Source organism: Drosophila santomea, chromosome 3L, assembly GCF_016746245.2.
Source record: "Drosophila santomea strain STO CAGO 1482 chromosome 3L, Prin_Dsan_1.1, whole genome shotgun sequence".
Taxonomy (NCBI): domain Eukaryota; kingdom Metazoa; phylum Arthropoda; class Insecta; order Diptera; family Drosophilidae; genus Drosophila; species Drosophila santomea.
The window spans coordinates 6,426,505-6,449,351 of NC_053018.2; the positions used below are offsets into that span (position 1 = coordinate 6,426,505).

A 22,847-nucleotide genomic window follows, 5' to 3' on the forward strand; every position below is an offset into this window, starting at 1 on the left:
CACAGTGTGACCGCCGTTGGAATACTGTATTCGGTATTTTTTCTGAGCACGAATTGAGCTAAATGCATATTACAAGTCATCTTTAACAAAAAATTCGCACTAAACGCTAAGACAGTTTTACCTGTGTAAATACAATTCGGCTGCCAAAACAAAAGCTCAACTAGAAGAAACATAATCTGTCAGCATGTCCGTGCGCGTAATCAACGATGAGTCCCACTTCCAGGCGGAGTTGGCCCAAGCGGGCATCCAATTGGTTGTGGTGGACTTCACAGCTACGTGGTGTGGCCCATGCCAGAGGATTGCGCCCATCTTCGAGATGTTTCCCACAAAGTACCCCAAGGCCATCTTCCTGAAGGTGGATGTGGACAAGTGCCAGGACACGGCTGCTGGACAGGGCGTTTCGGCCATGCCAACGTTCATCTTCTACAGAAACAGGACCAAGATCGACCGCATCCAGGGTGCGGACGTCAATGGGCTCGAGGCCAAGATCCAGGAGCACATCGGCACCAGCGGTGGCGAGGATGGGGGCGAGGATTACGGCCAGGGACTGGTAAAATAGTACAGTATTTGTAACTGACAAAAAATAATACATAATCCTTTTTACAGATGGAACTAAACACCTTCATCTCGAAGCAGGAGTGCGAGTGCCTAAACGAAGCCGATGATCACAACTTAAAGCACGCCCTGGCCTCCGCCGGTGGCTACCTGCAGTCCGACTGCGATGAGCAGCTGATCCTGTCCATCACCTTTAATCAGGCTGTCAAGATTCACTCCCTGAAGTTCAAGGCACCTTCGCAACTGGGTCCCAAGGATGTTAAGCTGTTCATCAACCAGCCCCGCACCATTGACTTTGACATGGCCGAGTCCATGACCAGTGTGCAGGATCTGAGGTGGCTATTACTTTCTCTATGCTGCTCGCATAGCACTTCTTACTATGTAATCCATTTTGCAGCCTGGCTCAGAAGGAGCTGGAAAGCGGAGTGCCCGTGAATCTGCGCTATGTAAAGTTCCAGAATGTGCAGAACATCCAAATCTTCGTGAAGAACAATCAGTCGGGTGGCGATGTGACGCAGATTGACTATATCGGCTTCATCGGTTCCCCCATCATGACCACCAAGATGAACGATTTTAAGCGAGTGGCCGGCAAGAAGGGCGAGAGCCACTAAGTCACCCACTAGTAGGAGGTTTCCATTGAAAATTTCAGCTTTCAGTTATTCCCAATGACGTCCCGGCATTTCTATTTAACTTTGGACTTACAACTAAACAATGTACAACAAATGCATAAAGAATCATACAAAATAAGGATCAACAAGGTAATATAGTTAATATCCATCGGGTTAAAGGCTGCTCTGGTAAGAATCCAATTCCTTGGTGAGCATTTGCCACGCTCGCTCCGCCTGTTTCTGGGTGAATTCGTGATCCCACTGCGAGCTGAATATCACATGCGACTTGGCCACGATCTCCTGGTTGGCCACCTGACTGGCAAGTCGCTTTTGGGCCTCCTCCTGGCTCAGGTTGTTGCGCTCAACAATTCGCCGCACAGCCTCATCCGGTGGCACAATCATGGACCACACTTCATGGCAATTGGACTCCCAGCCCGCGCGCAGGAGTATCGCTGCCTCCAGGACCACCACACGCGGCACCTCAGCCTGGGAACGCAGTACATCTAACCGCCTGTTCACCTCCGCAATAAGTTCCGGCCAGACAATGCCGTTGAGTGCTTGCAGCTGCTTGGGATCGGCAAACACCAAGGGTCCCAGTTTTGATCGATCGATGCGACCATCGGCGGAAACAATTTGCTGTCCAAAATGCTGCACAATTCTTTCGAAGCACACCTGACCCGGTTCATAAACATCGTGGGCCACCTTATCGCAGTCGATGACGTGGGCGCCCATCTTGGCCAATCTGTCGCCCATCTTGCTCTTGCCGGATGCGATGCCTCCAGTCAATCCAATAATGTGAGGTCGCGCCGGAAGCTGTGGTCGTGGCTCCGGCCTTCTCCAGCGGCTGCCAAGCAGATCGATGCGTGTGTTACTTGAGCTGACCTTGGTCTCGTGGATGCCATCGTGTACGTTGCTTTCAACAATGTCAATCACAAAGATCTCCAGCTCGCGCAGCTGCTTGGCTGAGCGTATCTCGTTGACCTTCTGCCCGCCTCGCAATGTCTCTGCACTGACCACAATTAAGTCCAAGTCGGGATCTACTTGCGTGGGCCCAAAGGGATCATCGATCGGCACAATCTCGTATTGCAGCGTACCATCTATGTCCATTAGGAACTCCTTCAGCCGGGCGATACGCTCCTCCACCGGCAAAATCAAGTCCGGCAGCGTTTTTCCTGCAGACAGCGATAAGAAAGGCCGTTAAGATAAGCACATCATTTTGCCAATTCATGCTCGTCTTACCCTTCGTCATGGCGGAGGTGGTTACGCCCACAACCAAACGCTTACAGGTGCGCAGTACAGCCTGCGTGAGGAATATTTTGTGTCCCAGATGGATGCGATCAAAGGTTCCACCCAGGACAACCGAGGGATACACCTTTGGTGGCTGCGTGTCATCCTGCTGAGCACCTAAATCAGAGATGACCGAATCCTCCAGGAAAATGGTTGGCTTGCTGATGTTAAGATCCGCCCGGAGTCTGTCGCACAGCTCCGGATGATGTGCATCCGAAAAGATCAGATCCACGGGCTGGCGCAACTTCAAGGATCCACTGACACCCGGCCGTAGGGGCGAGACAAGAACCCGCAGGTCCAACTGGTTGCCCACATAACTGCTGCTGTTGGCGTAGAGCTGCGAGATTAGGCGACCCCAAACCGGAGGCGGTGGCACTGGTGACGTCGTGGACGTTGACCCCGACACATTTAGATGGATGTACAGTGAGTTGACGTACTTCTCGATGGCGCGCAGGGATTTGCCCAGGTGCTTGATGTTGGACACCACCAGGAGACCTGTGGACGAGGCCATTCTACTCGAGTGATGGCTACTAATTAAAAACTAGCTCAACAGTTGCATCAACATTATAGCGAATGGTTGTCGTTCACAATTGTAATTATCGATGCTTACTGATAAGGTTTAAAAATACCGTTAAAAATAAATCAATTAATAACTAGAATAATAGTCGTAAATAAATAAAGCTGCAAATCTATAAATAAATTATGGCTTACATTTTCAAGAGATCAAAATATCTCATTAAAATATAAAAAGTATATCATCGTAAAGAAAACATCGCAATATAGTTTAGTATATATCGCAAAATGCGTTAGGACATTTTGAGAGGCCTATCGCGTCACTTTGCCGTACGCCCGGAGTTGGCAGCTCCAAACGACGAAAATGAAGCGAAAAGAGAATCCGCAGTCGGAAGAAACACGAGGGAAGGAATCGTCACTATTTTCGAAAGCAGACTTTTCGTTTTAAAATGCCTGGCCGCGTTCGAAATTGAAACAGATCGATTTGTGAGCAAACGTTTCCCAATCGTAATGCTCAGTTGGCCAACAAATCGCAGCGCGAAAAAGCCAGAAAAAGAAGAGTGTTCCCGAGTGCGTTAGTGTGCGTGTGTCGGTGTCGCAGTCGGTGTGCGAAGCAAGAAGCAGTGTGTGAGCGGGGGGCGAAGAGAAAAGAGAGCGCATAGCAGAGTTTTGAAGGACGTGTGGACAGTGCAGAAGGATCTCCAGGATCTGCCTTCGATCGCCCATGTGCATTAGCTAACTGGGTGGCCAACCACCACCACCAGTCCGCCACACCACGCCCCCCACACCCGTTCAAAATTCCACCGCAAATCCCCAGCCGGAGCATCGCCATGCCCGTTTCGATGGCCGTGTGCGAAACGGCGAATGTCGTCAACGCAGCGCTGCGAGAATCCCTTGGCGGCAACTCCTCCGCCGCCGGTTCATCGATTGACCAGGCCAAAAGCGGCGAGGACTCCAACGGCAGCCTGCAAAATCACATCGTGGCCAATGCCAAGCGCATCCTGATGGCCAAAATTGAATACGAGGAGGTGCCCAATTACCACGAATCGGTGCTGGAGAACCTCAAATCCAAATATATTGTCATCAAGCCGGGAAATCCAGGCGCCATTAATGGCTTTGGTGGCAAAAACAATACAGGCAAAGTTGTGGGCGCAAATGGACATGGTGAGTAAAGCGTAAAGATACAGCAAAATATAAAAATCCAAAAGTTGCCTGCAAAAGTGGCTTTTTTCCGTCTGCGTCTTCGTCTGTGTTTCTTCTTTGTGTGGCAACTTTTTGCGCAATTTTCCATGTGCTATATCTTCATATATATATATATAAGATGTATATATATATACATTTATATATGTATTATCCCGTTTGTTTTTGCCTGATCTTTTGGGAATATCCCTCCACAAATCACGTGTGATGTTTTTCCGCAAACATATTTTTTTTATTGCTCCGCCTGCATTTTGTTGGCAGTGCAGTCGACGTCGGCAGCGCAGCATACCTGTACTTTTCAGGCGCTTCTGTATGTGTGTGCGTGCATGTGTGTCCGTGTGTGACGGCGTTTTGGGTGGTGTACGTGTAAACAGAATGCCAAGGAATACGCGGAAAAAGCAAAACAAGTACAACGCCGCAAAGAGTAAGCTGGAAAAATGACAGCAGCAACAACAACAGAGCCGCCTCTTCTTAACTTCTGATTCACAGAAGTTGTGGCGGAAAAAAACGTGCTGTCTTTCCAGCGGCAAAAGTAAGAAAGAACAAAAAAAAGAAAAAAAGCACGAGGGCTCCCCTCTCTAGTTCTGTCTCGTTCCCCCGCACACATGGCCAGCGCCAGCGGTGCTTTTATTGGCTTTGTTGTACTTTTTAGATGCGGTAAATGCGCCGCAATCTGCTTGTGTGTGATAAAAAGAGCACAAACAAAGGCCACACTCGCAAAAGTGATTCACGCAGAGCAGGAAGTGGACACAAAGCCCAGCAGCAGCAGGAGCTGTTACAAGATATTTCGCCTTTTCGTTTTTTTTTTTTTTTGGCCTGGTCAATGCCTCGAACACAGTTACAAAGACAATAAAAGGGGGGAGCAATGGGCCTACAACAACCACTGTTAGGTCGCGCCAAAAATTCAGTTGGCAACACTGTGCCGCCCCAACCCCCTGAGCCAGAGCGAGACCACTGTATTCGTCAGCAGCAGACACTTTGCCAGCTTCAGCACTCGCCATCCCTCTCAATCGCTTGCTGTTATCAGCGTAAATTTTCTTCTTCTGCCTGTCGCCATCCCGCTCACACGCTCGTTGTTATCAAATATACGATAGTGTTGGGTAATAGCTGAGATATGTGTACCTGGATAGGTACATCGATGGGAACGGTGTGTACAATTTGCCAAACAAAATTTCAAGGATATATATATGAATAAAAATAAAATTGATTGAGATTACTGCTGTGTAAATATTTTTAGCTAACTTTCGGTGCTCTCACGCTCTGTAACGATGCTTAAGGTTTTGTGTTTCTAAATCTAGCACTAGACATTTCTGTTAGCATAGCTTTTGTGTTCAAGTTTCTTTGTGCAATCGAATAGCTATCTTAATTCTGCACAATCTTGTGCCTAGGTACAATAAAAGTGCACCCTTTTCAACACTGCGCACAGGTGATGGGAGTGCGATTGTGTGTCAGCAGTTTCCACAGCGAGCGCTGCTGGTTTTATTTATATTTTATAGCTGCTCGGAGCAAGTGACTTAATCTGCAGAAGGGACTCCTTCCAATAAATGCATTATGACTGTGATAATGGTGGACGGGTTCGCCCTGTGGCTGCTCTACAAGCTGTTCCTGTCTCCTTGCTGCCTTCTCCTGTGGCACGTGCTTAAATTGGCTACCGTCCTCTTTACCTTTGCAGACAATAACGGCGCCCGCAAGCAAGCGGAGCACCCGAACAATCAGTCGCACCACAACAACCACAACAATCATCCGCATCCGACAAGCAATCCCAATGAGCTGCCCAAGCCAAAGAGGGTACTATATCCTCGGGAGAACATACGCATTGGCTGGAAGCAGTCGGAGCGTAAATGGCAGGTGGGCACGGGCATGATCAATGTGGGCAACACCTGCTACCTCAACTCAACGCTTCAAGCGCTCCTGCACATCCCCGCCCTAGCCAATTGGCTCGTTTCGGAGCAGGCGCATCTGGAGAACTGCAATGTGGCCGAATCTGGCGGCGGTTGCATCGTTTGTGCCATGGCCAAGACACTGCTGGCCACACAAAGCAATCAGTCGGCCGTCAGGCCCTTCCTCATCTACTCCAAGCTAAAGCAGATCTGCAAACACATGGTCGTTGGGCGGCAGGAGGATGCGCACGAGTTCCTGCGCTTCCTGGTCGAGGCCATGGAGCGGGCCTATCTGATGCGCTTCCGCAACTACAAAGAGCTGGATCAGCTGGTAAAGGAGACTACGCCGCTGGGACAGATCTTTGGCGGCTATCTGCGCAGCGAGGTGCGCTGTCTGAGCTGCAACCATGTGTCCATCACGTTCCAGCACTTCCAGGATCTGTTGCTTGACATCCGCAAGGCAGACTCCCTGGAGGATGCTTTCGAGGGACACTTCTCCCGCGAACGGCTAGAGGATATGGGCTACAAGTGCGAGGGATGCAAGAAGAAGGTACGGTTTTTCTGACATTTGTTTTGTAGATCAGTTTTTTAAACGTATCGCTTGCAGGTATCTGCCACAAAGCAATTCTCTTTGGAGCGTGCCCCAATCACGCTTTGCATCCAGCTGAAGCGATTCTCCATGATCGGCAACAAGCTGACCAAGCAGATCTCCTTCAAGCCACGCATCGATTTAAGCAAATACGCTGCCCGTTCACCAGCGGCTCAGGCACAACCGCTTACCTATCGCCTGGTGTCGATGGTCACTCACTTGGGAGTCTCCCAGCATTGCGGTCACTATACGGCCATTGGCTCCACGGATACGGGCAGCTATTACAACTTCGACGACAGCTACGTGCGGCCAATCGCAATGCAGAGTGTGTGCAACACAAATGCCTATATTATGTTCTACGAACTGGACCTCTCACAGGCTGCCAGTCCGGCGGCTAACAGGCCCAATGGAGTGCGTTTGACCAATGGACACAGCACAACGCCAGTGCCGGCGGCAACTGTGTCTTCGCCTTCGCCAACCCGTTTCATTGGTCCTCAACTGCCGCCAGGTGGAGTAAACGGTTACAGCAATGGCAATGCCCAGAAAACCGCCATCCAGTTTAAGCAGCACCACCAGCAAAGTCAGCAAAACGGTTTCCAGCTGGGGACCGGAAAGTTTCAGGACACTGCGAAGCCTCCACTGGTTGGCGCACACGCTAAAGGCGAAGCTAATCCAGCTCCCACTGCAAATGGTAACAAAAGTTCCTCCACAAGCAGCAACAGCAGCAGCAACCACAAATCAATAAACCAGCAACAATATCTGCCAATCTCCTCGGAGGATGAAGACAGCGAAGATGAGATGACGCCCAGGCCAACGACAGCGCAGCTGCCGAGCATGCCCAAGATGACGGACGATCACACAGAGAAGCCAAAGTCGCCAGTGAAGATCCAAGTAAAGACTCCCGTCAAAACGCCACTGAAAAGTCTAGTGCCCTACGAATCCGCCTCCGAGGAGGAGGAGGCGCCACAACCCAATCCCCGCAAGCGTCGAAGTGGAGAGGACTCTAGCGAGTCGGACCAAGAGTCTGGTCAGACCAATGGTCACAGTAAGACCAATGGCAGCCTTACCAACGGCTCCGCCTCGTCATCAGTTCATGTTAACAACAGCAAACAAAAGACTGATGCCATAGACGAGATATTCAAGAGCCTGAAAAAGTCCGCAGACAGTGATGACGACGACGATGAGGAGGAGTCCAGCATTCAGCTAACGAATGGCTGGCACCCACAGAAACAATCGCAGTCTCAATGCAAAGCACCACCATCGCCCAAAACGCCACCCTCGCCGGCGGTCATCAAATCGAAGACGGGTATCTGGAAAGTTACGCGAAACGATGAGGTCGACGACATAGACGATGATGATGATGAGGAGGAGGAAGCGCCGGCGAAAATACAAACACCAAGCAAGACGCATCGCAATCCGTTCTCGAGTACCAAACCCTCCACGGAGTCGCCGGCAACGCCAGGCGCCAAGCGCCAAAAGTTGCTTAACGGCAGTGCGGTCAAGTCGCACCAGCAGCCAAGGGTGGGCAATGGTTACCAGAGCGAGGCCACCTCGAATGGTAGCACCATTAACGAGCTGCTGAAGCAATCTCATCGGGGATACGGCTCCTCGGTGCTCAGTTGGAATGGCAAACCTGCGGAGCTCGAGAAGGAGGTGAGTTTACTAAGGAATTTTCCTTCAAGCGCTTCTTTATCTCTGTAACTATGGCACTTGCGTTTATACTAAATCTATGCATAGTTCACACTTTCTTTGGGCCTTTGCTTCAAAAATATAAGTTGCGGTATACGATTAAAACATAATTTGGTTCACTTATTTTGATCTCGTAACGCATTTGCGTCCTTGACTAACTATTTGTTCTTTAACTGGTTGTGTGGTCTTACTCCTTTATTTTCTATGTCGGTCGCTTAGTTGTTGCATGATATGCAATTGGATTGAGTTAATTTACTAAACGAACTTGTTTGTAATTTGCATTTGTTTCCACATTATCCCCATTCATTTAGCCTTTTGAGTTGGTTTGTGCGAAACGGATAGCTGGTCACGGCAGTGTGGATGGCAGCGATATCGTCGAGAGCTCGGTAGCAGTCAACGCGTCTAGTGGCAGTGACAGTAACGACGTGGTCGTAATTGCAGTGGCGATATCAGACGCGAGCGCTTACGCACCCGATCCGGATCGTCTCACGGACGGCCGGTAGGAGGCAGAAGCGGCGGCGGAGGCGACGCTCTTTCTGTTTCCCCACAAAGCACACACAATACAAACGATACGATTACCCCGAATAGTCTGTGATTGCGTTGATGGTATCCGTACCCAACCGGGTGGACACCACAACGCGTCCTCCGTTCACCGAGCGTTAAAAGTGTATAGAGAGTTGCAAAAGTCATTGCGGGAGGGAGTGACTGCACCAGAGCCTAGGTAATGCACCCGATGACTCCGCATCCGTGTCCCCGTGCAATGAAGCTTATGATTTGACTGCTGGCCAGCCCATTGTTTCTTTCATTTCCCCGCCTGATACGCCATAAATTCAACCGTTGTGCCGTTACCGTTTTGCCTGATAACCTGTCACCGTGAACCGTCAACCGTAAGCCACTCACCCATTTCGAATACAATATGCATTCCCAGTGCTTGTTCGTGAGCGTACCGTACTCATCTGCATAAGCTTCATTACCTAGCGCATGCCAGCCTGTCCATTCACAAGGTCCGAACTCTAGAATAATGCTTGATATTCTGTTTTCCGCAGCTACTGGTGGATGCGCGAGAGCAGCGGCAGCGGGACCTCGATGACGATGAGGAGAATGAGATGGATCGTGGACGTCAGCGAAAGGTGAAGTCGTCTGGATCGGCCAAGGCAAACAATGCCAGCAACAGCACGCCCGGCTACAATCCGTTCCAGGAGTACGAGGGTCAGAAGCGCTGGAACAAGAACGGCGGAGGAGGAGGTGGATTTCCGCGTTTCTACAATCAGAACTTTCGCCAGAACTTCCAGCAGCGCAACAAGTTCAAGTTCAATCGCTTCGGAGGACCAGGCAGCGCCAAGTTCCAGCAGCAGCGAGCCCTGCAACGTCACCTGGCCGCCGGCGGTGGCTTCAGTCGGCGACAGCCATCGGCACAGCAGCAGCAGCAGCAATCCTAACTGGATGCGGATAGGCGATGGTCAGGAGAAAGAGATGGCGGAGAAGGAGAGGGAGACGCCGATGCGACTGCGGCGTGTGCATTTGTTATTGGATTTCAATTTCGCATGAGTTTTGTAAACGTTTTTTAACTGCTGATTATGATGAACATATTATAAGTAGGAGTAGGCGTAGGACTGTAAGCTATAAGCTAGAGCATAACTGTTACCCCCAGAATCATCCCGAACCTTCATCCAAGCACAGCCCCATTAGAATCTAAGCCTATTATTAAGTACGATAAAAAGAAATGCAAGAAATTACATTTTATTGTTTTTGGCAGAATAACGTTTACACTGAACCGGTAACCTTGCATCCATTGGAAACAAAGGATACCGCTTTAATGACGCCAGTAATCAGAAAACAAACAAGGTTACCGCTCTGTTTCATTTTTAAAAAATGTTAACCTCGTAAAAGCAAACACTTACCATGCTAAACAACTGCGCATAATGGAAATAAAGCAACCCAATATTTTAAGAACCTATGCCTAACCAGCAAGCAAGTAAACTTTGTACATAGATTTCAGAATAGACCTAGGACCCATGAAAAATTGAGTGTAATTTTAGCGGCGCCCCCCTTTTATTTATAGAGCATAACCCAAACAGCGGCAAGCAGCGAAATTGCCAATGTTAATAACCCAAAAAAAGAAAAAAACAAAAATAAAGTATGTTGGATGTATATGTACCATGAATACGAAATATGTACGCGAGCGGTACAAAGAAATCGAGCGGCGTATTAGCAAAATTATTGTACAAGCCAGGAATTATACAGTTTATTTGATCAACTAGAGTAATAGTAAATAAACCGTAAAACAATATGCTAAAAGCTAAATTCAGTCGGCATTGCGTTTGCGCCGCAGCTCCTTCTTGTTGACCATCCGTCCCTTTCGGTACTTGGTCTGGTTGGACTTTCCGTACTTGAGCTGTTTGCGCTGGTGCTTGGGCACGCTCTTGATGGTGTTGTTGCGGTCCCGCTTGGCCTTCTTCTGGTTGTTCTTCTTGTCGAGGCGCTCCTTTTGCTTGAACAGCTTGCTCTGGTGCATTTTCTTCAGCGTTTTGGTCTTCATTAGGCGGTCGAGATCCTTTTTGCTCTTGATATCCGGCTGCGTAGAGTTGGTGTCCTTTTTGGCCTTTGGCTCCTCTTCGTCCACCGGCTTGGATTTACGTTTGCGTGCGTTGGGATCGAAATCCATGCCGGGTATCCTGTTGGCCTGGTCGACGTCGTCCTCCTCGCTCTGTTCAGCCTGCTCCTCCGGTTCACTTTCCTCTGCCGTGTTGGCACCCAACATATTGCGCTTGGCTGCCAGATCGTTGGTGGTCAGCTCCACGATCTTCACCTGCACTTCGTCATCTTCGTAGGTCTCCTCCTGCTGCTCTTCCTCGGCCTTGTCCTCCTCGGTGAGTTCGCGCAGTGGTTCGAAGGACTTCTTCAGGTGGTTGAAGCCATCCTTAACTTCCTGCCGGATACGCTTGCGTTCATTTTTTAGGTTTCTTTCCAGCTCCGCCTTTGCACGCGATCGTCGTTCGTTCTTTCTTTTCCGGAAGCCACTGAGGAACTCTCTGCGGGATTTGGATTGGGACATTAGTATCCTCCGAGGATTATTTGTCGCCTTACTTACATGCGTTTCTTGTTGTCGAAGACGACCTCTGTTTTCTTCTTGGGAGCCTTTTTTCTGGTCATTTTTAAAAATTGTGTTTTGCGTTTTTGTTTACGTTTCTAACATGTGCGAGTGGCCAGTGTTACCAGATGACCGAAATACTTTTGCCCGAAACTCAACGCACGTTGCAATTCAAAATATTTGTAAGCAATATTTATAGTTATCATGTCTTCGTTGTATTTTACCTTCAATAGTTGTTGTTTCATATGCCTAAATGTCATAAAAGTATCCAGTGCAAGTTTCAATTTCAGTTAGTTTTTATTTTTAAACTTTTCAAATCGCTTTTCGTATATATATCACATGATTATATGTTCAAGTTCAACAAGTTCTTCTAAAGAAGCATTAACATTACACAATTGTAAGACTAAATCTAGGGAACTTCGTACAACACTACAGTCTAGAACTAAGCAAAATACAATTAACGATATATTCTGTTGCCATATGTATCTGGTATTCGTTTTGTAACTGATATATATTGGGTGTATCATAAATTCATTCGGTTTACGTTGCTCTCTGGCATCGTACTCACTCGTCGTCATATTCCAGAACGAAGAGTTTTTTGCGTCGGAACGATGAGGTGTCGAGGACCTTGGCGGAAGACATGGCGGAGCACGGACTTTCGAAATCGTGTACCTGAACGTACCTGCCCATCGAATCCACACTGAAAGCGGATAGGTTATATTCTAGTCCATGGGTAAGCGATCAAGGGTACTCACTTATTCTTTAGCAAATCCATACGGGATTTGCCTTGGTTTGTGTTCAATGGCGTGGAATTTATTACGTTGGGGGTACCCTGATTGGATAGGTCCAGCGGGTCCTCGCCGGAAAGGAAGTCGGAGGCATAGCAGTCACGATTGGCAATGGGTGTGGATCCTACCAGCTGGAACTCCACCCGAGGCACCAAAGGCACTCCTTTTGACGAAGGCGACGGGGGAACTAAGTTAATGTTGGGCTGTGAGGCCGTTATGGGCTTACATAGATGCAGGACCTCCAGAAAGTATAGAAGGTAACGGAAAGCGGCCGTTTTCCAATTGCACATTCTTCCCCACACGGCGCGACGGGATCGCCTAAAACTACGCGACTGCAAGTTGCTATGGGTTATTAATGTTTCTCAGTGATCTGCTTGGGGGTACTTACCAGCATGCTCAAGTTCATCAGCGACTTGCGCTTCTTTTGCAGGTGCTGCAGCTTGGGATGTGAGAGTAGTTGATCGGCCGTCGGCCTCTGCGCAGGATCCGGCATCATCATGGACTTTATTACCGACTGCAGCTCCAGTGATATTTCTGTGTTACGAGGAAGACTTTAGCAACCTGCCATCTAAATAGCAATCCAATAGCAATACTCACTGTTTATGAACTCCTCGGGCAGGATGCCGTGCCTTAGTTCGTGCCACAGTGGGCCGTTGGAAGGAAGATCCATGTAGCACGCCAGCTCTAGCATGGCGATGCCCAGACTGAAAATATCCGCAGCCTTGGAGAAGTGACCCTGCAGGATCTCTGGAGCCATATACCTCGAATCTCCTTCCGTCGCGTGATGGTTGTTGGCCTTGTCCACATCGATGACCAGCCCAAAGTCCGCCAACTTGCACGTCTCGTCGTCCTCGCCGATCAGTACATTGTCCAGTTTAATGTCTAAATGGATGAGATTCCGGTCATGCAGCGATTTAAGTCCCCTAAGCAAATCTAGCAAGATGTGCCAGATGCGCTCCTCGGGTATCCTTTGGCAGCGCAGCAAGTACTGCTCCAGGCTTTCGCGGCACAGCTCCATTTGCATGTACAGCCGGTCGTACTGCTCCCAGGCGCGGATAAACCGGATGCAGTTCTCATGGCCGGAGAACTCTTCATACCGCCGGACCTCTTCCAGACGCTCGGCGCGGTACTGTTCGCCGCGGAACAGCTGCTTGGAGATCTTGACCGCATATAACCGCCCATCGGAGCGGTCGCGCACCTGGAACACCTCGCCGAAGGATCCTTCGCCCAGTTTGGCCAGCCTTTCGAAGCACTGCTCGAAGTGTGACATGGAGAGGGTGCTCAGTTCTGCCTGGACTGGCGACGAGGGCAGCATACTGGAATCCAGACACCCGGCGTCCCGGAAGGAGATCGCGTGGGCGATCTGTGAACTGTTGGCGCTGCAGGAGCCCAGCGATTGGCTTCGGTTCAGATTGTTGTTGTCCACGGCGACGTAGCCACGCGTCTTGTACTTCGGCGGCCGGAAGCGATTGCTGTTCTCGCCATTGCACTGTTTGTGTCTGTGTTTGTCGTCGTGCAATTCAGGGAGCGGCAGGCGATGATGCTTTTCCATTTTCAATTTTGGGTGTCTTTTCTTACGAGTGGGCGAGTGTGACCATATCGGACGACCGGCGAAATCCCCGGTCGCCTGGGACAATAAGAGCCGGCTTTTACCAAATTTTACGAAATATATTTATTTTCGTTTGGAAGTATAATTATTTGTTTCAATTAACTAACGCTCCTGTAATTGTGTAAGGTTAATAAACACACGTAATTTGTTTTTTAATTGCATCGACTTAAATATCGTTTATAGAGAAGATAGAGCCAGGGAGCTAAACAAATGCTGAAATATTTTCCAAACTAAGCCACGCATATATCTATTAAGTTTTGTTAAATTACTAAATAATCTGCAACATTTAATGGTCTCTTTATGCACAGGCTGCTTTTTTCAGAAAGAATGACTTTTGCAAATGCGTCGTAATTCAAAAATTCCGCCCGCTGTGGTATTTTTTGCGGTACATAGCAAATAGCAAATGGTATTTGCAGTATTATGCCCATAGGTACCTGGTATATTTTAACGGTCCAACTGCGGCCGCACTGAGTTTATTAACAACATAGAAAACAACAAATTTATTAGCAAAATGGTTAGCAAAAATATAGAAAGGTAAATACGGCGCCCAGTTACGTAGATGCACTGGGATTACGCAACGCACTCGACCTGGGTGCAGCCGAATTCCAGATCACAAGTGCACCTGCCCTGGTTATGCAATTTACTAGGCGGCTTCTTCTATTTATCTCGGCTGGACAATGGCTTCTGTGCTTCTGTTGTTCTCGGCTTAATCTTGACCTTAACCTTGAGCTCCACATCCAGATAACCGTGATTGATTTGTGTGTTGTTCTTCTACTTGTCCAGCACGAGTAAGGTGCCCACTTTCCATGTCATCCGCGAGGTCTACGACAGTTCCAATGCCCACGAAAGATTTGAGGCCGAGCTGGACAAGGCGCTGGAAGCCAAGGTGGACTTCATTATCATAGAGCCGCCTCGCCTGGGCGACGAAACTGGTGAGCTCTTGGGAGTGTTCCTTTGAAGGATTGATCACTGATTACCTATCTTCACAGGTCGTTGGATCTGGGTGGGCAACTGCCTGCACAAGACGGCGGTGGCCAATGGAGTGATTGCCATGGTGGCCAGCTTGCTCTGGCGGGATCGCCCCCTGATTGCAGCACCCGCTTGTGCCCTCTCGATTTTTTGCACAGGACTGTACACGGTCTCCTGGAACTATGATCCTTGCTGTCAATATCAGGTATGAAACGAAAAATTCCAGATTTCCAAGATTAAGCAACTAACTTTCGTTGGTCATTACAGGTAGAAAATAATGACACTGTGTTGGAAAAACTACCACTGACAGATGTCTCCTCGCCTGTGATTTTGGGCTACTCGTCCAACTCAAAAACCAAATACTTGCACCGCGGCGTATCCTTCCTCTCGGCTGCTTTGTGCGCCTGGCAGATTTGGAGGACCTACAAGTAGGGAATTCGAAGGAGCCGCTGATATGGCCAGCTGCTGGATTAGGCCAGTCCTATAATAAGTTTAAATTAAGCACATAGGCGAATGCATTTCTTTTAGATTTTCGAACGATTTTAGCTCCGTGTATTGTCTTTCGTGAAACTTTTAAATGTTCCCAAGTCCCAGGCCACGTCTCTGTCCAGTGGCCATGTTTAGTGTTCCCGTGGCTGCCACTTAAACTGGCTAGCATGCTCATAACTTATTACGGTTCCCAAGCCTAAGTTAGTCTTAAGGGAGGAGCAGCCTCTGCACTGTAAATTAAGCAAAGCCAACCTCTGTGTATAAAGCGAAACCCATTTATGATTGTTATTAGAGTCTAGTTGAAGATATCAGTAAACGAAAGTCAAAATAAACGCAATGCGAATGTTATTTCCCGCTTTAAAGTTGCTCCACACTTAAGAGAGAGTTTAAGCATGACTGCGATAAGAGACCCGTTGAGAATTCCCAACTGATGACTTACGGAAATGCTGAGCTTCATGCGGGCTCTCTCCGTTGTTCTCGTCTCAGTCGTTTTATGCATTCTGCTGGCGGTGGTTGACATCGCCGCCACCGATCGATCGAGTGGTGTGTTCCAGTGCGAACCGGTACGGAGTTGACCCAGTGCACAGCAGCACCTTGATGCCGACGAGGCTGCAGCCGGAGCAGTTTAGCCATGGACTCCAGCCACATAGCCGTGCGCGCGGGTAAGTCCCGCTGTAGATAAGCCCTTGTCTTGATAAGATATTGTTAACGGGGTGAGATATATCTGCATCTCGACTGGAGATGCCAGTTCCCACTTAGTGAGTGGCAAGATGCCGATCTTCGTGAGCGCCTACAGTCTGCGTGCCATCAGCAAGTACTATGCCCACCAAGATCAGAGTGGCCTGGACAAACTGTGCCACTTGACTAATCATCTGGTAGCTTTTATCTCGGCTAAACTCCATAATGTGTTGTTTGCTCTATATTTCGCTACGATAGCACGTCGTAGTCCCTCGCCAGCCGCAGTCTCCCAGTCCACATATGGCAGCCTGGAAGCCATCCCAGACATACACATTCGCGTCAACAAGGATTGCGATGCCAGCGAATCCACTCCCCTGCTGGCAGCTGCTCAGCGCTCCACCAATACACCCTCATCCCACACAGCCTCCTCCTCGCCGGCGCTGTCTTCCTGCAACCCGACGCACCAGCACGACTGCATCAATTGGCGCTCGGTGGGTCTGCTGGTCATGTGTGCCTCCGCCTTGGCACTCGCCGCCTATTTGCTCTGGAGACAAAGTGAGTTTGCCAGCTGATGGAGGACGTGCACGAGTACGTGCTCGAATCGCTTTTGTTACAATAAATAAATCTCAATTAGCTTTGGGTTATGATAAGCTGCGCACATGTGAGTTTTGCTGGGCAGGCGAAAAAGTGTTCAATCAGAAAATCTAGTTATGTACGAATTATACATGTGATGTATGTGGCATTCAATGTTTTTAAATAAACAAACCCCTTTTCTTTGATAAGCTAACTAAAATACTCGGCTTATTTTTCGTATGCATGCACATGACTCAATGTTAAATTTTTCGAAATTTGCCTTTATAGGTTGACAAAGCCACTTAATGACTGAATCACTTTGAATCACTGCTTGCAGCCCAAGCGCCTGACTTTGGCTACCGACTCAGTCTCATAGGGCACGATATATGGTCGGATGTGGATCTTCAGGGTCGGGGCACACTCTTGGAACCGATCAGTGTCTGCACAGTGATCTTTACCCATACCGAGGGCAATGGGTGCCATGATGATTGCCCGGATGTATTGCGTGAGCTGGAAGTGAGTAAATCGGAAATATACGAGCATGTATTATGATTAAAGCTAAATTCATTCATCCCCTTAGAGGTCACATCTTGGGCAGCTGCCCTACAACTTCCTGGTCGCCGGCGATTGCCAGGTCTTTGAGGCACAAGGTTGGCACTATCGGAGCCAAATTCCGAGGGATCTTCCCGGAAAAGACTCTTTGGTGGTGGCCTTCGTGGGTAACTTCAGTGGGCGAGCACCCATAGCCTGCCAGTTGATGGCCGCCCAGGCTCTGATCCTGGAATCCCTGAAGCGCCGTACACTGCAGCAGGAGTACCAACTCTACGTGATGGGCAGCAGAACGGACGCACTGCAGCGGGAACTGAGACACTGGCCGCACTACGCGAACCACCAAACGGCCAAGTGAATCCACACAGACACACGGTTCCAAAATGATTCCTCTCGTTTATTGTACGCCAAACACAAACAGTATACAAAGAAGCGCAGGATGAGTAAAGCGGGTGCCACCGATAAGCGAATCTGGGATCCCCTGGATCGGGCGCTGGCCAGGATCGGGGGACCGGCGAAGCGTTGCGCATTGGGTTAACGGATGATGCCTAAGACTAAGGACTATAAACTTAAACAACTACAACTGGACCAGTCGAATAGGCTAGTCAAACTCCAGTTTCCGAAAGCTGCCCTCGATGGACTCGATTTGTGAAACGAAGTTTGGTCCGCCGGTGGAGGCCTTTTCGGCATTGAAGCTGCTTTTCCGCTGGATGCCGCGATCGGAGAGCAGCGTGCTCTTGTCCAGGCCGAGGATGAGGTCCCGCTTGGTCGCCAGCTCCTGTTTCCACAGCTCGATCATCTCACGCATGGGCACTTTGCCGCCCATTTCCAGCGGCAGGCAGCCTTGATCCACGCTCTTCATCAGCTCCTTTTCGCTGCCGTAGATGATCAGGCGGTTCTTCATCTTGGAACTGACGCGGTTCTTCACGAAATCAATGAGCCACTTCAGCGTGGATGGCACATTGATAAGGTGGATCTCCTTGTGACGCATGGGCAGCGATTGCTCGCCCCACTTGAAGATGCGCGCGAACTCCGTGGGATTCCAGTTGGTCACATGCGCCGTGGTCACGCCGGCAAAGTCACCCACATGCGTCAGTCCGGTGATCTGCGTCTCCTGATCCTCCATCAGGCACTCGTAGGTGAGGAAGTGCGCCTTCGCCTGGTCGCAGCTGGTGTGTATCTTCGGATTCAGCCCCTTGGCATTGATGACCACCACGCGGCGACCGTGCTTATCCCGCTGTGGCACCGCAAAAATGTATCCCTGATCGATGAGGTCGCCGAGTCGCGGCTCCAAATAGTCCAGCTGGGTGCTCATGTGTGGAAATGTGCGCCTGATGTTCAGGTACTTGAGCAGCGTCTGCTCGGCCATCGGCACACTGAACTTCTTGGCGCGCAGGAAGCGCAGCAGGAAGGTGTCGTCGCATCGCACATTCCGCAGATCCTCGTTCTTGGCCACCCAATTGCGCAGCTGCTCCAGGCACTGCTCCCGGGTGCAACGATCCTCGCGCAGCTCCCGCTTGGCGATCTTCAGCAGTGCCTCCGGCAGCACTGTGCTCTCTCCCTGATCCTGCACCATTCTGGTTTCCTTCTGCGCTGGAAGATCTGCGGTTCCTTGTGGCTACTCAGTGGTCACGCGCTGAGCATGGATTGCGGTCACTACAAAGAAAGATAAGGAGTCGCGGATTAGTCGGGTTTTTTTCTCATAAGCAAGGCGTATGATTATGTGCTTGGAGAGATTAAGTTTACTTGCATACTTACTTATAGAATATGTAATTAAATTAAATAAGGAAAATTTGTCTAAATGAAAGCTTGAGTAAGCTTAAGTCTTTATAAAAGGTACTCAACTGCATATCAACTATAAACTTATCCAAGTTCGTACTACTTGGCCTTTGGTTTAGTTCATCCAATCTCTCTGTAAGGCAACAACAGCTAAGCTTATTGTTTAATAATTCTGCATATATCAATAAGATTTAGTGGGGGTCTACCCATAGAAATTAGTTCAAGGTCTCAGTGATCTCAAGGCGAACGCCACCGGATCACGGATCGCTGTAATTTGCAAATATTTGTTAATTAAAACTCACCAGAGACGCGTATTTGTTAAAACAGCGACCAAAAGGCAAAATGGACAATGCAAAAGCGACGAAATGAAAAAAAAATGTATAAATTATTCACTTCTTTGTTGTCAGGGGAGCCAAAAACCGACCAAATGCCATTAATGCCACACATAAAATGTGGCAAAAAATTAAACCAAAAAAGAAGCTGGCAAATTGGTTCAAGTTCAAAACTGTTTACCGAAAGCGGGTCAAAAAATGTATATGACTAATACGCAGACAAAACGTTCGTAATTAGCTAGTACAAGAAAGAGTTTCACTGTTTGAGCACCGCCGATTGCATAACACACAAAAGAGCGGGGAAAGCTAAGAAAACTGTGAGGAAAGCGACTGAACAATGACCCCCCCCTTTTGGAGCCACTGTTTGAGTTTGACTTTTGGGGGATAAACAAATTGCCAGCTTGGGATGCATCAACACGATCGGCTTTATACCAATGCCAATATTTGCACACAATTTGTGATCCGAACTGCCGATGGATTTGATTGTTTTAGTGCGGATTTATTGCTTTATGGCTTTATGGCCGCTGGCCCTTTGTCTGCGCACCTCGAACATCGAACCTCGTACCTCGAATCCCAGATAATCGCGATAGAAATGCCTTTTCCCATGACATCGACCCATTTGCATACATCTCTATGTTGTTTGTATGTTTGTATCTACGGTTTGAGTGTTGCGAACTCTGTGCCATTTAATTGATTCCGATTTTTGGTCGAAAATTTGCATACAACGTTTGTGTTTTTTTTTGGGCTTTTCACTTTTCGTTTTGTCGGTTTTCCCCCCAACTGGAAATGCTGCGATTTCAAAATGTCATTGGGCAATGCGGCCGTTGGATCCCGCTTGCCATCTCTTTCGCTCGCCATCTGCCCCACTCTTTCGCACTCTTTCGCACTCTTTCACAGGTTTCAACATGTTTATTAGGAGCTCGTTGTGGCTTGCGTGGCTTTTGTGTGGCCAACTGAACGGGCCAATAATGCAACAGGCGGTGCAATCGTGGCTTATTTGGTAATTGGTTTTCCACCGCCTCCTTTATGCTCCTCGCTGATGGATTTGGAAAAAGGTTTCGGGCTGATCATGTTTGCTTTTTCAAAAGCGAGCACACAATTGCCAATCCAATTTGGCTAAAGGTTAATTGGATTTTCATACATCTTGCGGTAGTTGATTGCTTTTTGATTAAATGGCGCATGAAAAGTTAGTTTTTCAAAAAAAGTAATCTTCGCAAAAGATTAATTTTAAGTTATTATCCTATAACTTATGGTTATTCTTGTTTGCTCAATAAATGCCGCATTTGAACACTCTTTCTTGTTATTAATATATTTTAAAAGTATTGAAAATGTTGTATGATTTTATAATCCTTGTACGCTTGTGCTATCTTATTAATATATCCTTTGCGTTTCAATATTTCCCATATAGTTTCAGCAGTTCTCGAAATTATCACAAACACGCACAGTTTGGCACTTACACTCCTGTTTTTGATTCCTTGATCGCTTTACTAAGCACGTCACACGCTGCGTATGCGCAATGCCAAACGCCCGTTTTGCAATCCTTGATAAGGAAACTCTTGGATATATGAGTTGGATATATGAGTAGCTCGAGATATAGTCGAGATATAGCTAAGTCAGACGATCTTCGAGAGACGACGCGCCGATTAAAATGTACGTCCAAGCAACGCGAGGTCCAAACAACGAATGACGCTGGCTGGAGAGGCCTCGTCTAGCAAAACAACGCAAAAGCCCGAGGAGAAACAAAAATTGTTAAAGAAATTAACTGGATTATATAATGGGCAAACCACTACAAGCGCACACCGCGTATCTATGTATGTATAGGTGAGTGTCTGAGTGTCTGAGTGTCTGAGCGAGGGATTCGAATGCAATCTGATCGGTTTGTGCGGTGGGTAAATGCTGCTGCTGCTGCATGGAGATTGAGATTTAGCTGAAGCTGGAGTTGGTTATGGTGTTGGAGATGGAGGGAACAAGTTTTTGGCCCGACGAAACTGAAAGTACGAAGTACACGAACCTTTTGGCCACATGTTTTTGGGGGGAGAGCCAAGGGGGTAGAGCCAGGCGCAGATCCCAGCCATCAAAGGTAGCCATAAAGTATTAAAGAGCCGCTGTTGTTGGGCAATGTCAGTCAGCCAGTCAGTCAGTCAGTCATTCAGTCAGGCTGTCAGTCAGTCAGTTGGCCACTTGACCACTTGGCCACCAGTGGCTGTAGATCAGGTTCGCTAGCGGTACATTTTCGACTTTCCTTCCCAGTTATAACGCCCACTATAGCTTTATGAATCCATAGATGCATTCCCTACGCCTTTTTTTCACGATCATTTCATTCATTAGGTTGGCTTGAAAAACATTGCTCACTCGCAGAGCGAGTGGTGAAAAAAAATTTGCATTTTCATGGTCCGACTGGAGGTGGCAGTGAGGCGAGAATGGTGGCCAACCTTGAAAATGCAATCCCCCGATGGTAATGATGCTGTCGCCATTGCTAATGGCCCAAACACCTAATGATCAGCCGGCGGATACGTCATCTGCTGACATCGTCTTGTTTATCCAGCTCTCCAGTGTCAGTTTCAGTTCCAATTCCAGTTCCAGTTGCAGTGCCAGTTTCGCAGTGCGACTGCAGTTTACGGCTGGGAAATGCGTTGGCCCTTTCGGATATTTTTTTGGACCCAGGGCCGTGACGTGGGCTTGGACATTTGAACATTTGAACATTTGGTCATTTTGGACATGTGAGTGGCGTTGGCATTTCGGCATTTCCCAACCCGAAGGGCGTAGGTCCAAATGCACGGGGGGCTTCATTGAGTTGCGATCATCAGCATGCTAATATAATGATTAGTTGCCCCACGCCCGTGGGCGCGTTGATTGGATGGATGGGCGGATGGGCGGAGCGGACACGCCCTGAGTGCTAAGCAATCATTAAACTGCAGTGTGAAAATGCCTTTGTTCGATGATAATTAATGTTGATCTTGTTATGAGCCTTGATTCAATGACAATTTCGTTAATTGATGGCTGAAAGAAGGCCACTCGGGAGAGAGTTCCCTTCGTAGCCTTGGTAGTAAAATGAAAAACTACATTTCATTAGCATTTAGATGGCTATGTGGCAAGGAGGACCATCAACTGTTGGAAAGTTGCATATTTTTGGAACCTACATAAGTACATAAATCTCTAAACAAAAGGCGATTAAACCCATCATTTAAACCCAAAGTGGTTTCATCCCTAATGGAGACTTCCGTGTTGGGATCTCCTGGAGTCTTACGACCCGGTTATTCCCCCAATGACAGCGATAACCTTCGCCATTGTCCCTGACCAGCGCGGATTGACCTACTCCAGTGGGGCAGGCACATTTTAAACAGATTCGTTATGTTGGTAATAACCGCACTCGCTTCGCCAAGTGCGCGGTGTAATGTGCTCACTCATCGCTGGCACGATTTTAATTCCTCACTCTTTTTACATTTATTTCGTTTCGTTTCGTTTTTACCTGGTCTGGCTTGCCGCATAACGAGTTTACGGCTAAGATGCCCCAACAACCCGTCCAATTGCTCCACATCAGCTGGTAGGTAGCCCGCTCATAAAGATGCCGCCACCTCTCGATGCGAACAATAATAATAATTTTTAATAAACACATTACATGGCGCAAAGCGGACGAAACAATTTGCAATTTCTGTGAATCAAAGGGGG

At 48.3% G+C, this 22,847-nt stretch overlaps 8 protein-coding genes and 1 long non-coding RNA gene across 15 annotated transcripts; 5 read left to right on the forward strand and 4 right to left on the reverse strand.

The window, feature by feature from the left end:
- Positions 1–10: 10 nt before the first annotated feature.
- On the forward strand, positions 11–1,302 carry LOC120450038 (thioredoxin-like protein 1). Its single transcript, XM_039632793.2, has 3 exons — positions 11–550; positions 607–890; positions 953–1,302. The coding sequence occupies exons 1-3, from the start codon at positions 185–187 to the stop codon at positions 1,164–1,166; spliced, it is 864 nt and encodes a 287-aa protein (XP_039488727.1). The 5' UTR covers positions 11–184; the 3' UTR covers positions 1,167–1,302.
- LOC120450032 (bifunctional coenzyme A synthase) lies at positions 1,206–3,206 on the reverse strand. 2 transcript variants are annotated; one of them, XM_039632783.1, is made up of 3 exons: positions 3,162–3,206; positions 2,403–3,059; positions 1,206–2,335 (listed from the first exon to the last, which is right to left on the reverse strand). In XM_039632783.1, exons 2-3 carry the CDS (start codon positions 2,959–2,961, stop codon positions 1,338–1,340), a joined length of 1,557 nt encoding a protein of 518 aa, XP_039488717.1. In that variant the 5' UTR covers positions 2,962–3,059; positions 3,162–3,206; the 3' UTR covers positions 1,206–1,337. The 2 variants fall into 2 exon arrangements, with proteins under 2 accessions (XP_039488717.1, XP_039488718.1); XM_039632784.1 differs by lacking the exon at positions 3,162–3,206 and having other exon boundaries at positions 2,403–3,078.
- Positions 3,207–3,318: 112 nt separating this feature from the next.
- LOC120450030 (ubiquitin carboxyl-terminal hydrolase 36) lies at positions 3,319–10,296 on the forward strand. 2 transcript variants are annotated; one of them, XM_039632781.2, is made up of 4 exons: positions 3,319–4,127; positions 5,836–6,593; positions 6,651–8,285; positions 8,633–9,036. In XM_039632781.2, exons 1-4 carry the CDS (start codon positions 3,794–3,796, stop codon positions 8,822–8,824), a joined length of 2,919 nt encoding a protein of 972 aa, XP_039488715.1. In that variant the 5' UTR covers positions 3,319–3,793; the 3' UTR covers positions 8,825–9,036. The 2 variants fall into 2 exon arrangements, with proteins under 2 accessions (XP_039488715.1, XP_039488714.1); XM_039632780.2 differs by lacking the exon at positions 8,633–9,036 and adding an exon at positions 9,368–10,296 and having other exon boundaries at positions 3,321–4,127.
- Positions 10,297–10,459: 163 nt separating this feature from the next.
- LOC120450039 (nucleolar protein 12) lies at positions 10,460–11,568 on the reverse strand. Its single transcript, XM_039632794.2, has 2 exons — positions 11,413–11,568; positions 10,460–11,353 (listed from the first exon to the last, which is right to left on the reverse strand). Exons 1-2 carry the CDS (start codon positions 11,472–11,474, stop codon positions 10,627–10,629), a joined length of 789 nt encoding a protein of 262 aa, XP_039488728.1. The 5' UTR covers positions 11,475–11,568; the 3' UTR covers positions 10,460–10,626.
- Positions 11,569–11,670: 102 nt separating this feature from the next.
- Positions 11,671–12,767, forward strand: LOC120450042. 2 transcript variants are annotated; one of them, XR_005616240.1, is made up of 4 exons: positions 11,671–11,809; positions 11,998–12,145; positions 12,257–12,457; positions 12,631–12,766. It is a non-coding gene; the product is annotated as an uncharacterized LOC120450042 (long non-coding RNA). The 2 variants fall into 2 exon arrangements; XR_005616241.2 differs by lacking the exon at positions 12,257–12,457 and having other exon boundaries at positions 12,631–12,767.
- Positions 11,846–13,835, reverse strand: LOC120450031 (membrane-associated tyrosine- and threonine-specific cdc2-inhibitory kinase). The gene is made up of 4 exons (XM_039632782.2): positions 12,798–13,835; positions 12,589–12,734; positions 12,168–12,532; positions 11,846–12,112 (listed from the first exon to the last, which is right to left on the reverse strand). The coding sequence occupies exons 1-4, from the start codon at positions 13,750–13,752 to the stop codon at positions 11,977–11,979; spliced, it is 1,602 nt and encodes a 533-aa protein (XP_039488716.1). The 5' UTR covers positions 13,753–13,835; the 3' UTR covers positions 11,846–11,976.
- Positions 13,836–14,233: 398 nt separating this feature from the next.
- On the forward strand, positions 14,234–15,615 carry LOC120450040 (transmembrane protein 11 homolog, mitochondrial). Of its 2 annotated transcripts, none has more exons than XM_039632795.1 (4): positions 14,234–14,343; positions 14,593–14,741; positions 14,799–14,983; positions 15,046–15,615. In XM_039632795.1, exons 1-4 carry the CDS (start codon positions 14,321–14,323, stop codon positions 15,208–15,210), a joined length of 522 nt encoding a protein of 173 aa, XP_039488729.1. In that variant the 5' UTR covers positions 14,234–14,320; the 3' UTR covers positions 15,211–15,615. The 2 variants fall into 2 exon arrangements, with proteins under 2 accessions (XP_039488729.1, XP_039488730.1); XM_039632796.1 differs by having other exon boundaries at positions 14,279–14,323.
- Positions 15,616–15,765: 150 nt separating this feature from the next.
- LOC120450037 (peptidoglycan-recognition protein LD) lies at positions 15,766–17,435 on the forward strand. 3 transcript variants are annotated; one of them, XM_039632791.2, is made up of 4 exons: positions 15,766–15,929; positions 16,204–16,500; positions 16,856–17,034; positions 17,099–17,435. In XM_039632791.2, the coding sequence occupies exons 1-4, from the start codon at positions 15,899–15,901 to the stop codon at positions 17,423–17,425; spliced, it is 834 nt and encodes a 277-aa protein (XP_039488725.1). In that variant the 5' UTR covers positions 15,766–15,898; the 3' UTR covers positions 17,426–17,435. The 3 variants fall into 3 exon arrangements, with proteins under 3 accessions (XP_039488725.1, XP_039488724.1, XP_039488726.1); XM_039632790.2 differs by having other exon boundaries at positions 15,766–16,500; XM_039632792.2 differs by lacking the exon at positions 17,099–17,435 and having other exon boundaries at positions 15,766–16,500; positions 16,807–16,924.
- A 217-nt stretch (positions 17,436–17,652) lies between these two features.
- Positions 17,653–20,845, reverse strand: LOC120450036 (alpha-tocopherol transfer protein-like). The gene is made up of 2 exons (XM_039632789.2): positions 20,636–20,845; positions 17,653–18,723 (listed from the first exon to the last, which is right to left on the reverse strand). The coding sequence occupies exon 2, from the start codon at positions 18,641–18,643 to the stop codon at positions 17,669–17,671; it is 975 nt and encodes a 324-aa protein (XP_039488723.1). The 5' UTR covers positions 18,644–18,723; positions 20,636–20,845; the 3' UTR covers positions 17,653–17,668.
- Between the last annotated feature and the right edge of the window lie 2,002 nt (positions 20,846–22,847).

Excerpts from the sequence above, each read along its gene's own strand:
- LOC120450031 (XM_039632782.2), bottom strand. The coding sequence starts at position 13,752 with ATGGAAAAGCATCATCGCCTGCCGCTCCCTGAATTGCACGACGACAAA. Across the intron at positions 12,735-12,797 it reads GCCCGAGGAGTTCATAAACA|AAATATCACTGGAGCTGCAG; the intron begins GTGAGTATTGCT and ends CTCGTAACACAG. Across the intron at positions 12,113-12,167 it reads ATGGATTTGCTAAAGAATAA|TGTGGATTCGATGGGCAGGT; the intron begins GTGAGTACCCTT and ends ATCCGCTTTCAG.
- LOC120450038 (XM_039632793.2), top strand. The coding sequence starts at position 185 with ATGTCCGTGCGCGTAATCAACGATGAGTCCCACTTCCAGGCGGAGTTG. Across the intron at positions 551-606 it reads AGGATTACGGCCAGGGACTG|ATGGAACTAAACACCTTCAT; the intron begins GTAAAATAGTAC and ends TCCTTTTTACAG. Across the intron at positions 891-952 it reads ACCAGTGTGCAGGATCTGAG|CCTGGCTCAGAAGGAGCTGG; the intron begins GTGGCTATTACT and ends TCCATTTTGCAG.
- LOC120450040 (XM_039632795.1), top strand. The coding sequence starts at position 14,321 with ATGGTTAGCAAAAATATAGAAAG. Across the intron at positions 14,344-14,592 it reads GTTAGCAAAAATATAGAAAG|CACGAGTAAGGTGCCCACTT; the intron begins GTAAATACGGCG and ends CTACTTGTCCAG. Across the intron at positions 14,742-14,798 it reads TCGCCTGGGCGACGAAACTG|GTCGTTGGATCTGGGTGGGC; the intron begins GTGAGCTCTTGG and ends CTATCTTCACAG.
- LOC120450036 (XM_039632789.2), bottom strand. The coding sequence starts at position 18,643 with ATGGTGCAGGATCAGGGAGAGAGCACAGTGCTGCCGGAGGCACTGCTG.
- LOC120450039 (XM_039632794.2), bottom strand. The coding sequence starts at position 11,474 with ATGACCAGAAAAAAGGCTCCCAAGAAGAAAACAGAGGTCGTCTTCGAC. Across the intron at positions 11,354-11,412 it reads TTCGACAACAAGAAACGCAT|AGAGTTCCTCAGTGGCTTCC; the intron begins GTAAGTAAGGCG and ends CAAATCCCGCAG.
- LOC120450030 (XM_039632780.2), top strand. The coding sequence starts at position 3,794 with ATGCCCGTTTCGATGGCCGTGTGCGAAACGGCGAATGTCGTCAACGCA. Across the intron at positions 4,128-5,835 it reads TGTGGGCGCAAATGGACATG|ACAATAACGGCGCCCGCAAG; the intron begins GTGAGTAAAGCG and ends TTACCTTTGCAG. Across the intron at positions 6,594-6,650 it reads GCGAGGGATGCAAGAAGAAG|GTATCTGCCACAAAGCAATT; the intron begins GTACGGTTTTTC and ends TATCGCTTGCAG.
- LOC120450037 (XM_039632790.2), top strand. The coding sequence starts at position 16,038 with ATGCCGATCTTCGTGAGCGCCTACAGTCTGCGTGCCATCAGCAAGTAC. Across the intron at positions 16,501-16,855 it reads CTATTTGCTCTGGAGACAAA|CCCAAGCGCCTGACTTTGGC; the intron begins GTGAGTTTGCCA and ends CACTGCTTGCAG. Across the intron at positions 17,035-17,098 it reads ATGTATTGCGTGAGCTGGAA|AGGTCACATCTTGGGCAGCT; the intron begins GTGAGTAAATCG and ends TCATCCCCTTAG.
- LOC120450032 (XM_039632783.1), bottom strand. The coding sequence starts at position 2,961 with ATGGCCTCGTCCACAGGTCTCCTGGTGGTGTCCAACATCAAGCACCTG. Across the intron at positions 2,336-2,402 it reads CACCTCCGCCATGACGAAGG|GAAAAACGCTGCCGGACTTG; the intron begins GTAAGACGAGCA and ends CGCTGTCTGCAG.